We start from the raw sequence: 12838 nt of genomic DNA on the forward strand, positions 1-12838 counted from the left end.
CATGCCCTTCCTCTAAATATCTTATTAATTAAACTGGCTTAGTAGGAAAATAATTAATACTGTAAGTCCTGTACCTACTTAGAAAGGATTTAGAAACTGAAAAAATTTATTTTGTCTGAGCTTCAGCTTGAGGGTTGTGGGTTTTTCATTCTTGAGCACAAGCAGATTACAATAGGGAGTATCTGAAAAGCCTATATTCAGTCTTCCAAATATATCCAAAGATATTCTATCTTTGAAATTCTGCAACTGCAAAAATAGTTCACTACTTTGAGAAATCTTGGTCACTGCTGGAGGGTCTTCCTCAGCTACTGGTTTGGAAGAGACACTCCTGCACTTCTTCTAAATGTCCTAGTAGCCCTTTTTAACACCTGATTCCCCAAAAGCCTTAACTCTAGTCTGCAAAATTACTGTGTTTCTTACCAGTACTATGATAATGTGGTGGGACCTCCTAGCCATGAAGTCAGTAGTGATGCTGCTACCTTGCATAACCAGCTCTTGACTGAGCAGGAGGGTGAGTCAGTGCACCCAGGCGGATGCCAGTGAATTTGTAAGATGTGGATCAGTTACTTAGCTCACTATGGTCAAGTAGAGAAATAGAATTTGCTTGTGCTTTTGTTCTGGGGTTAGTGCTGCTGTCTATATGCAGAAACTGCTGCTTTGCTGCTGATTGTCCCAGCTTGGTTTCCCACTGAAGAGCAAGTTCAGTTTGCTGAAGAGCAAGTTCAGTTTGCTGCATATTCTAACAGAAAATTACACTTTTTGAGACCTATTGGAAAAGGTGCTGGGTGCCACCAAATTGTTCTTTAAACTCAGAGTTTTAACAATTTCTTTAGTGGGAGAAGGCTCAGGAATTAGCTGCATCTTATTCTGGCTTTTTTTGGAAGGTCCGAGGGCAGCTATTCTTAAGGAGGAAAAGGAAAAAGCTTTAACTGCTTTAAATGTACCAGAACAAGAACCCCTCAGCACAGGGAAAAGGCAGCTTGGGGAGAAGTCTGCAGTGTGACTCCAGAGTTTGATTGTTGGGCCTTTTTTTTCAAAAGCATATTAGAAACTTCGAAATCAGTGTTTCATTGAAAGTCAGTTGAGGTGCCTAAAGCTCTTCTTCAGATGGGTTTAAGGCACTCTGGAAAATGCTATGGCTATTATGTTAACAACCTCCAAAATCAAACTGCATCATGTGGCTGGTTAATGGTTAATGGGGCCTTGTGCTTCAGCAAAGGGACCTGCCTTAATTCTGATCCATGCTGAAGTTCAGACAGTGTGTCTCTCCCTGGGGAGACCAGGGTTTTTAATGAGCTTCTGGCTGTACATACTGGTCATCTTTGTCCCAAAGAATATGTGTTCAAAACTGATTTCAAAAGCAGGGAAGCCTAAATTTATCCTATGGAGAAGAGTGAAGCAGAGCTGGCCTTGTTCATACTGAGCCCTAAGTATCTGGCAGCAAGTAAGTTGCAATGAGCGCAGTGTGCCGGTGTAGGCATGGCTAATTCACCAGATATATGTGTCCCTGTGAGAACAGTCAACACAGAGCAGTACCAAGAAAGGTTGCACCCTCCTGTTTTCAAGGAAGGAGGGAGGGTTTCCAAGCTTCTTTTGCTTTAAATCTGCCTTGGGCAGGCTGAGGATGCTAAGTCTCAGTTCATCTGTGTGTGCGTGCATCTGTGCTGGGTCTGATAGAGGAGCATATGGCAGAAGCGATTTGCCCTTGACTGTGCCTCTATTTTGGCAGGCACAGGCATGTTTCTCACAGAGCGGGTGCAGTCACAGCCACTCCTTCACATCCCTTCATATGCCCCTGGCTTGCTGGCTTTCAGATCTTTGCCTGCGTGCATGTCCTTTGTGGCGTTTTGGTTAATTGGACATTGTTTTAATTACTCCTGCACTAAAGAAACATGTATTTTCTATCTGTCGTTTTGCTGCCTCAGTGACCACGGTCTCCAAGCAGCCAATACAGAATTCGAGCTGTTCAGATCTGGTGTAAATTGCAGTGGCTTTCTTGGAGTTTCCCTCCTTTACATTTCTTTAGGAGAAAACACCACTCCAGGGAAGAGAAGGCTCTATTAAACAGCTCATTTTTGCAATGTCCCAAACACCTTGATCTGCCCTCACTGGAGGAAGTGGCAAAGAAGCCTTGGCTTCCATTCTCTTCCACAGCCTGGATACAGTCCGTGGCCATGTTCTTGGCCACATCTTTCCTTGGTTTGAACCTTTGTGTTGCCTTCTTTCTTACCCTTCCCTCTCCAGCTTCTGCACTAAGTTCCTTTTTCTCCAACTTTGCTGTCTCTAATTCTCCACAGAAGTCAGAAATGCTTGGCTCATGTGTCAAAATCAAGCAATGGGTGTGCAGACATGCCCTCAAATCAGTCTATCACCGTTTCTGTCAATAACAGCCACACTACAGCAGCAGACAGATTCTCTGGACTGCCAGTAGCCTTTATTTCGAGATGCTAAACTGCCACTGACTTGAAGAGGAGAAAGAGCATTTTTTTAAATGCCTTTAAAAGGCATGGAGCCTTTTAAAACAATAATTTCCCTTCTTTTCTATTTATATTTACCCTTATCCTTTGCTTACAGCTTTGGAAAGAAAAATGTCAATGAGGCAAAGCAGAGAGGAGCTTATAAAACGAGGCGTGCTGAAAGAAATTTTTGATAAAGGTAAGTGTTCTTCTTTTCACAACAGTAAATTGACATCCCATATAGTTTTATGGCCAGATGTTACATAATTGTAACACCAGGAACCAGGAATAGAGTTCTGAATTGCAAGACTGTGCCAACTAGGATCTCTAAACACTTCTCTTGACTTTGACATGGTCTGGCCCTCTCTGTTGGATACATGTGATAGTTACTTCACAAATGAAAATGAAAACTAATCAGAAATGTAAAGCAATAGAAATAAAAATGACAGCAATAGGCAGTAGTCACTGACTACAAAAGAGCAAAGCATCCAGACTGTGGAGAAATGTAGTGGGTTCGTGCCTCTGTGTGTTGCCATTGTCTGGTTGAGTCACTTTGGGATTAACTGTTGCGGAAAAGGGAAACATTTAAAGGTTTTAGATCCTGATGAGCACAAAGCAATGTACTTTCCCTTGAAACAGCTCAGAAGAGATAATAATTCCTTGTTCGGGATAATTAATTTGTTGAGTTGGTATTGTTGAGTTTGTAATGTCTTACGCAAAATGCCACTGTTTTACAATCATAATTGTTTTACACTGGTAACACAATACATAGTTGACATCTATTACATATATGTCAGTCTTTGAGTGCAGCTTTTATTTGTTTTGCTGCTTTCCTTGTAAATAACTAAGGCAATTAATTCAACAAATTATATAAAAACATAAGAATGTTACCTCCTAATCACAGTAGAACTTACGTATATGCTTAAATAATAGCCTAAATAATTAGAAATCTAAAAGGTTTTGACAATAGCAGTACAAAATCTGGTAGAAATAATGGAAGTTAGAAACTTTCACAGATATTGGAAGTATACTTCATAAATTCAGGAGCATTTAAATCTGCTACCTACTTTTTACTCTAGCTTATTAGGAATTTAAAAATTTACTAACCCAGGCTGGTAATTTTTTTAAGTGAAAAACATACAGTAACAGCAAAAAGGTGCTTATCATTAAATTTTACGGTTTCTACCAGTTGCGTGTTGTAGTGTGCTCTCACTATGACCTGCTGGCTTAGAAATCATCCTAGACACAACTTCAGAATAAAAATAACTCCTGGCAATAGGTTTGCCCTTCTCACTGCTTTGTGTAGTCCACGTTTCATAGTATGACTCAGATCGGACGTGCAGCCAGCAAGGCGTGGTCCAGGCTGTCACACCAAGCAATCAGTGCCTCAGCTAACTCGGAAGACAGCCTTCAGTCACACCTCTGTCCCAGGTGTGACCTCCTTTATCCCTGCCTCACAACCCACATGTAGCCACCTTCTGAACCATCCCTACATACACCTAAAGGCATCCCCAGGAACAATCTTTTCTGTGAAGTCTGACTGCCATCCATGTTGAAGCTTGGGGAGATTCCCCTTGTATTGCTACTAAAGCACTACAGTTTTTTCTATTGATCAAATAATGATGTAGTTTGTAAACTTCTGTGTCATCTTGTGAAGCAGATACTAAGTTGTCTGGAGGTATTTGAAAGAAAGAAATTACTTCCTCTTTATAGTAATTTTCACCTTTACAAAGCTGATATGGAAAGAAAGAGGTAGGGCAGAGAAGAAAGTGGTAATACACAAGAATAGCAGCAGTAATCAAATAGCTATGATGATACAAGGGTATGAACAAGGCAAGATGTGTAGAGCAAAAGCATTATTTCCTTCAGCAGTGTAATAATCTGAGAGTAATTCTAATAAAGAATATATCTCACTGAGAACCTTAAGTGAAAGTAACATTTTCTTTGTAATTCCTGTTAGGTAACCTCTAATCCTTCAAGAAAGCAACAGACCTTTAGCATTTCCTAGCAGAACGCTTTATTTGATTATGGTAGCACCTTCCATGCCAAGAGGCATCTTGCACAGACAGGAGGTGTAAATCTCTTTGTATCCCTTTCCTAAGAGGTGGGCAAAGCAGGCAGAATCAGCCTGTGAGTAGTTTTGGCTTTTTCTTTCTTTAAAAACTCATACCAATCAAAGGAAACAGTGTGGACAGACTGACCCAAGAACAAAAATTCTTGCCATGTGCTTAGTGTTGGTTTTGTCATATCTTCTATGTTGAAGAAAAACATAATTATCTGGTTTGTTTGCCTGCTGTTTAATGTGACACTCTGACCTGTTTGCTTCAGGATTTGCTGGCTTTTCAGAGGACTTCGTGTCACCTAGCAGGTGAAAGTTACCAGAGTGCAGTAAGTCACAGTATTCACTTATGGGAGAGTCACTGCAGTCCACCTGCTATATTTGGAAAACAAGAAATGCTGTTATCACTTCAGTGACCCCCACACTTAAATTAGTCAAGCGGAGCTGCTCCAGACTGAACTGCAGAGAGCTCTTTCCTTGCTAAGGGCCACACTCATGACAGAATCGGTTTCTCTTACCTTCCATTTCTAGGGGTCTGTGACTTGAGTAGTCTGAAAATGTAGGCAAAGGTTATAATTTTTTCAAATACTCTGTACTTTTGGAAAATAGTAAGTTGAAGTAGTACCTGATGAAGCTCCTGTTCTTATAGTTTGTGGGAAGGTAGTGCCGAGAGGTTAAAAATACCTCTTCCACCTGCATCGCAGAACATACCTCAACATTTAGAAAAACTCATATTTTTTCTGTTCCGTTGCTCCTACACATAGGTACACACCTTGATTTTCACACAAAGGTGTAACTGTCCCAAAAGCATCTGTCATTGGAATTGCCCGCTGTTTCATGCTGCTGGTTAAAGAATTAAATCTACTTGTAGTATTTTGATACCTCTTCTTTCTGAATGTAGATGAGATTGCCTGTGGTGAGAAATTTCTGAATATGAGTGTGTACTGATCACTTACTCCAAAGGCAATGATGCAATGGTTTTTGAAGGGAACATGGGCAGTCTTCATCTTTTACATTCTTGTATTTTTATATGCTCTATCTAATCAAAATGATGGATTTAGACTTAAATTTCAGGTAACCAGAGTCCCGACAGGATTTGGACATGTTGCACTTACACACTAAGGCAGATTTTGAGACAACAGTATGTGAGAACAAACTTGAAGAAGTGGTTTTGGTAATGCAGCAAGGAGGAAGGCATGGCAGCCACTGGAGAGCCAGTTGTGCTGCAGTGAAATTGAAAGGTTTTGAACTCCTCCAGAAACAGCCTGTCTCAAACTCCATGGGATCCCACAAAATCAGGGATCTGCTTAGGGACTGAAGTTGTGGAGGATCCCAGCTACTGTGCTAAGGTAGTCGCCAAGGCTAAGAAACAGTTCCAGGGGCAAGTCTTGACTACATGCAAGAACACTCAATTTTCCATTCCCCGCCCTTGGGGTCATGGCAGAGAAGGACAATGAATTTTACTCTGCCCTTCCTAGCCTTTGCCATCAAGAATTCTTGCTTGCCCTGTCTACTTGAGAGCAGACAAGTACTGAAGGAGACGACCCAATCCAAAAATTAACCCAGGATTTCAAACTGTCCATTTTGACTTCTGTCATTCTTCTGTCAAAGGAATGTGTGAGCGTGGCACTTTTCAGATGTGCAAAAAGTTGCATAGTCCAAAGGACTCAGAGTAAAAGACACGGTGAGAGGGTAGGCGGAGCTACAACAGGAGGAGCACAACAGGACTGGTCTATGTCAGTCAGCGTGACACACTGTGGGCTGCTTCACACCAGGCAATGTTTTTTAAGTACCTGAGAGTGGAAGTGGCCTGTGTGTTCAGGGGTACAAACCATGCTGAGGAGCCACATGTGAGGTTTTGAACACATCTTCTATGTATCTGGGCCTTCTCCCTGTGCTGTTGTTTTCACTTGCTCTAAGGTGAATCACTGTGTCTGAGTAGTGTCCTCTGCATCAGAGAGTTCCCTCTGAGGTCCTGTTTCTTCAGTGACTTCAGGTGTGCAGAGTCTCCTGAGTAAGACAAGAGCAGCCTTCACATGCTCTCTTGCTGCAGAGGTCAAGCTCCCTCATGGACCCATCCAGTTTCATGCTCAGCTGATGTTATTAAAGCTCATGGACTTACGGGAAGTCATTCTCCGCTAAGTAGCACCAGACTCTGAAAACAGCAAAGGATTTAGCAAGTCTGAGAACAAAAGATTACATATGTTATCACTGTGCAAAATTAACCTTAAACTCATAGCCGGTTCCTGAAAACAGATCAGTTCATCCATGTATATGTAATAATTGCATTACCAGGATTCTTCCCATTTGTATGTCAGCCAACTGGAATAGCTTTAATACTTTGAAAATAATAAGTAATTTGCCTTTTATATCTGGTTGTCAAGCATATCTCTGATGCAGGATTAATTCACACTAAGATGCTCTTCCCTCTACAAATTATTTTTTCCTCATCTTTGATCTGTTTGCTGTACTTGAGCAACTCCCCATGTAGCTCTTCTTTAAGCAATACCTGATTTAGGATGTGTATTTCAGTCATGATTCTGTGCCATGTCTGACGATTTCATTCAAAGCCAAGGACAAGTTTTAGAGTCTAAATCAAGATAATCAGATGTAAGATTTAAAAAGGTTATGCTGTCAGCACAGAAAGCTGCCATGCTTTAGTATGATGACAAAAGGAAAAAGCCAAAATTTTATCTTACATTTTACTTTTTTTGCAATCATAAGTCTTCATTGGTCATTCAAATGGTGTTTTCTTAAATCATGCTAATATACCTTGAGAAGCACATAGCACACTTAAGACAGTAGGATTTCAACATGCTCAGCATATCACAATAGGCATCTCAATGAAAAATGTGTAGTCATCCTTCCAAAGAGCAAACGTTACTGGGTTTGTCATGCATACTTTTCTCATAGTTACAGTCAAATTTAGTCTGAATTAATGCACTGAATTAATGAATATTTTGCTGGACACAGTTACTGCCTTTCATTCAAGAAGCAGATGCTCTACATAAGAAACAGTTACGCTCTTTTGTGAAACCAGGTAACTGAGAGAACATCTGTCCTTATCCCAAACACATCTAAACATGTGTCTCTTTATGAAAGGGAGGCAGAGCCAGTGCAGAATACATAGCATTTCTACCCCAACAGCTAAGTCAAAAAATGTTCAGCTTAAATACTGGCTGAACTGTTTTTGATTTTTGCTGCCTAGGGAAGTAAACAGCTTTGTACAGAACGACCACGGCAGTTAAAACGGAGGCTGTGCTGCAAACAGCCAAAGCCTTTAGCTTTGGTTCATGTTGCCACCTTTTAGCCAGCTCAGTTGATTGCTCTCAAAGCCATGGGTCAGGTTTCAGTCTAGTATGATGTGACTGCATTACCATAATAGCTCTCTGGGTCTCCAAAAAGCCTCCAACAAAACCAGGGAAGTCAAGACCTTGGTATTTATAATACTTCCAAAATAAACAGGAGACCATCTTCATTCACTGTAGAGAAGCTTTAAATGGTAGAAACATAATTCTGAATAGTTATCATATAATGTATTTTCAGACTTGTTAATTGCTGTGTACTAGCACTAAAATGAGACAACTTTTTTCTCTTTTCAGTATTGTTTTCCAAAGTGGTTTGCACATCTTAGCCCTGTGAGGGGAAAATGTGCACTCATTTGACTGATGTACATCTCTGCTCAGTACATTGAGCAGTAATATGGCTAATCAGTGGTGCTCAAAAATCTAAAACCATATTCTGAAATCCTGAGTTTCATTTCTAAAAGTAATTTAAATGCTTAGTAAAATTGGGTTCTGCTTATTTGCCTGTTGGTTTTTAGTCTTACAGGTCACATTTCAGTTATATTTTCAGGCTTCCATTTGTAACCATAGGGGCTGAACACTTTGCTTTGTAAAACTCTTAATTGTGATGTCCATGTAGTCATTGCCTCCAGGTACCAGAGTGCTGTGCTTAACAAGTTCGGAGATAAAAATCATGCAGGTTGACACTATAGAGAATAATCTGAATCCTTTCTTCTGCTCTTTATTATTTCTAATGTGAAGTGGTGTTTGATAGGAAAGAAAATGCCAGCTGCTGTCACAGAAATTTTTCTCAGGTAGAGGAGATATTATTAGTAACTATAAAAACAGGCTTTCTAAATGGAATCTGATATATCCCAGTATCAAGACCTTACATCAGGCAACTATAAAAATTATTCTCTCCCTTACATAAAATGTGGTTATTTGTATGTAAAATAAGGACATACCCCTGTGATTTTGCTTGTGTCCCTTATAGCATGAAAGTTGGTGTATGGACAGATAATAATTCTTCTTGTTGTTATTATTAAAATATTATATATTGCATACAGTATATATTAATATTCTTTAAGAAGGCTTCGTATCTTCAGTTCCAACCCACTATCATTCCTGACTTCCCAGATTCAACAGAGAGAGAGAAAACAGATTTTTTTTGACATTGGATGGGACTGCATGTCCACATGGGTCAAGGATGGTGAGGAAGAAACCAGCTTAGACCATGGTTCATAATGACCATCCCAGCATAGAGCAAAAGATCATACAGATATTTGACATAAATTATATGTTACCCCAGAGGTGCTACCACCATCACTGATGGGCTCAGCCTTGGCCAGCGGTGGGTCCAGCTTGGAACTGGCTCTGTCAGACATGGGGGAAGGTTCTGGCAGCTTCTCAAAAAAGTCACCCTTGTAGCCCCCCCTGCTATCAAAACCTTTCCACATAAACCCAGTGCATGTATACACAGAAGATCTCAGTCCAGGTTCCTCATTTGAAAACCATCTAATGGAGATAGGTTTCATTTAAAATTCTCTCTGCATCTTATTTATGTCTCTTTTTTGTCATTCTTCTTTCCTCTGACTATGAACAGATGGGGAACTTTCCATACCAAATGAAGAAGGAGCTTTGGAGAATGGGCAGCCTCTGGGCTCTGGGCTGAGCTCCAGCCAGGTGTCCCTGCCAGCCCTAGCAGAACTGGAGTCAGTCCCAGCATCTGTGGAACCCTGCTCATATGAGGTGCTCCCAACCACAGAGATCATGGATGGGACAGGTAACATCTCATTTACATTATGGTGTCGATACTCTTAAGCTGTTTGAAACAAGTTTTTGACTTCTAACATTTGGTGTTTAGCCCTGAGAAGTCCTTGTCAAAATGAAGGTCTTCTGGTGTAGAAGGAGGTGACAGCATAGAAATTGTCACTGAATGCTCCGTGAGAAATTTTGTCTGACGTGATGTAGAAGTAAACTCTACTTCTAAGCAAGTAACCTCTCTTGGAGTAAGGCAAAACCCCTGCACTTTGTGAACATGTAAAAGTAGGTTTCCAGCTCTCTGTCTACATCTAAGATGTGCCAGTGAGCTCTAGAGCAGAGAGCTGACAACGATTTTGAAGCCTGGGTACAACATTGTGCCCTCTATCTGCCACGTGGTGCTGGGTGATGTTCACACCACACATCTGTCAGTAACTAACACGATCCGCTGCCCTACCACCCTGGGTGAGGCTGGCTGCTCTTCTTCCCCAGCCCATGCAGAGAGACAGCAGTGCTCTACGTGTAGGTTAGCTCCTCTTTCTGCATCATTTTGTGCTGCTGAGAGTTGTGGACAAAGGTCAAGTGAGGAAAAGCGAGCAGTAGAAGTCATCCATGATCTTGCACAGCTATGCAGCCTTTTTGAAACAGAGTAGGCCCCGTAAGGTGCTTTTTACTTTTAACAGGGTAAGTTTACAGACCACCTGCTAACATATCCAGTCCTGGCCAAGCTGTGGTGACAGACCATCAGAGATGTGACATTATAAAACTTGATTTGTGTTCCAGATGTGGGAGTACATCCCAGCCTGACATAAGGGAGCTGGCTTCTGTCAGAAGTAATGCGAAATTTGGCTGTTGTGTAGATGTGTGTTACTCTTTCTCTTTTTCTTTCTTTCTTTCTTTTCTTTCTTTCTTTCTTTTTCTTTCTTTTTTCCTTCCTTCCTTCCTTCCTTCCTTCCTACCTTCCTTCCTTCCTTCCTTTCTTTCTTTCCTTTCTTTCTTTCCTTTCTTTCTTTCTTTCTTTCTTTTCTTTTTCTTTCTTTCTTTCTTTCTTTCTTTCTTTCTTTCTTTCCTCCTTTCTACATTATACGATGTTTGAGTGAAATCTATGAGTCATTCCTAATCTGCATTGCTGCGCTGCTTTTCTTGTCTGACTTTGGCTGTATCCGCTGCTGCTTTGCTCGTAACGTTGTTGCGTCTATGATGTGGTTGTGTCCTCCAGTGTCTGAAGAGAGCCCCACATCCAATGAATCCGGAGTCCTCCTGTCCCAAGATCCTACAGCTAAGCCAGTCCTGCTACTTCCCCCCAAAAAATCTGCCGCTTTCCCTGGAGACCATGAGGACACCCCAGTGAAACAGTTGTCCCTCCTCAAACAGCCCCCTGCCCTGCCTCCTAAACCTATTGCCAGGATTGCCAGCCACTTAACTGGTAAGTAGGTATTCCTGGACCCTCAGCACCACCGTTTCCCTTACAGGAAAAGCTGCCTTTGTAGCGAGGTTCCCAGTGTTCTTCCTCTTTCTGTAATGCTGTTTGCACTTGTTGTGTGTGCTGGTAACGTATGTGCCATACGTAGGGCAGATCTTCAGACTGCACCTTCATCAAGGTTGCTCCAGGGCACTTCCCCTCTCAGCTATAATCTCCTAAGATCACTGTGGCATTTCTTAACCCTCCTCACTCTTATTCATCAAGACTTACCATCACCACTGAAGTTGCAGGATGTGCTTTGATGGGAAAGGAAGTATGAGAAAAATACTAGGGTATCTTTAAATACCCTTAATGAGGAAAGGCATGAGAGTTGAGGGGAGAGTTTTGATTTCTCCTTTTGCCCTTTGTTGCTTGTCCCTTCAACTGCCATATGGGCAGGTCCCCCTCCACACACCCTGTATCTTTCCATATATTTGTCTTGCCCCCCTGATCCTTACACAGGCAGTTCTGTCCCATGACTTCTTGCCATTTTGCCTCAGTGCTTACAGTGTCTGCCAAACTGTTCCCTCTTTCCACCCCTGCTCTGACTATTGCCCTCCCACTGGTGAGTGCAGCTCCAGTTCCCAATGACCGGGATTTTGACGTCCTCTGCTTTATGCTGCAATTTAGCTCTCACTGCATGGAAGGCAGCAACAGTAAACACACAGGCTCTGTTTTGTGTTCTGCGTGTTTTCACAAGCATCCAAGCTCTTTGGGATTCAAAGTTCTCGGTAGACATGGAAGGAGGATGGGTGTGTCTCCTCCTCCCAGTCTCTCATTTTGACTGCTGAAGCAAAGGATGGCTATATTTATGCAGACCAAAATAGGTTCCCTAAATGCTTGCCTGCACCTTTTGAACAGTCTGCTCATAATTGCAGCTGCTGTACAGGAGGCAGCAACTCAAAATCCTGAGTTGAACATGAGGTGTGGTTCATCTTTATAATGGGGCAGCTACCAGTCTTCCCCCTGGGTTGATCTTGTGTTAATGCTGCCCTGATATTTTCAGAGCTGATGTGAGAAATGGTCTGCCCACATTTATATATTGTAGATTTTTTTTTTCCCAGACAGTTCATACAAATTTTATCAGGTTTAAGATCTATATCAGGAAAGACCTCACTAGGAAAGAACATGCTCTGGTTTTCTGTCACCTCTATGTAGTCTCTTCATGTTTCTGTTTGAATGACCATACTTCTTTGTCCTGTATAGTTTTGTACATTTTATGTGAAACCTCTTTACTTTCTTACCTGCCAAACTCTGCACATAATGGTTAATATTTTGCCTTTTGCTACAAACTGAATGGGCAGTCCTGCAGCCTGCAAGGCCAGGCAGCAGTATTAATGGCTTCACCTAAGGACAAAACCAGCTTCCTAAGATCTCCCTTAAAACTTTGTCCCAATTTTAAGAAGTTGCTGAGAAATGAGGCCAATATGGCAGAAATAAAATTATAGGAATAGCATAGGAAAAAAACTCAGGTACTAAATGTCCTTGGTTCATAAGCCATTCTTTTGTAAGAGATAACAGAAGAATCAAAGGATGAGGGCTTCTGGAGTAGTTTTGTTTTTTCTGTGAAGTAGAATCAGACTCAAATTATCAGCAAAAGTGACTTGCTTGATGGCGATGACTTTCATATGAAAGTGAAACAGAACTGTGACTTCTCTTACTTTGTGGTGTCCTTCAGTGGTGTCTCATCTAGTCCTATATAAAGTCTTGTATGTGCATACAGATAAACTCTTGTACATGCATATACAGAACCTTCAGGGTGAAGGAACAGAGATTCAAGTTTAGTCATAGAGCCGTAATTTAATTGACAGTTATT

General features: G+C 41.4%; 1 protein-coding gene across 2 annotated transcripts in view; it reads left to right on the top strand.

Moving 5' to 3' along the window:
- Positions 1–12838, top strand: part of PHACTR1 (phosphatase and actin regulator 1) — a 145745-nt gene that overhangs the window by 67136 nt on the left and 65771 nt on the right. Inside the window, exons 1-3 of one of the 2 annotated variants that reach the window (XM_008630884.2) lie at positions 2520–2655; positions 9403–9582; positions 10780–10986. In XM_008630884.2, the coding sequence (XP_008629106.1) occupies positions 2589–2655; positions 9403–9582; positions 10780–10986 (454 nt within the window). In that variant the 5' untranslated portion in view covers positions 2520–2588. Of the gene's footprint in view, positions 1–2519; positions 2656–9402; positions 9583–10779; positions 10987–12838 lie in introns of those variants that run through there. The other variant, XM_017730649.1, reaches the window with a different exon arrangement.

This window comes from Corvus brachyrhynchos, unplaced genomic scaffold (assembly GCF_000691975.1).
Source record: "Corvus brachyrhynchos isolate BGI_N302 unplaced genomic scaffold, ASM69197v1 scaffold43, whole genome shotgun sequence".
Classification (NCBI taxonomy): Eukaryota; Metazoa; Chordata; class Aves; order Passeriformes; family Corvidae; genus Corvus; species Corvus brachyrhynchos.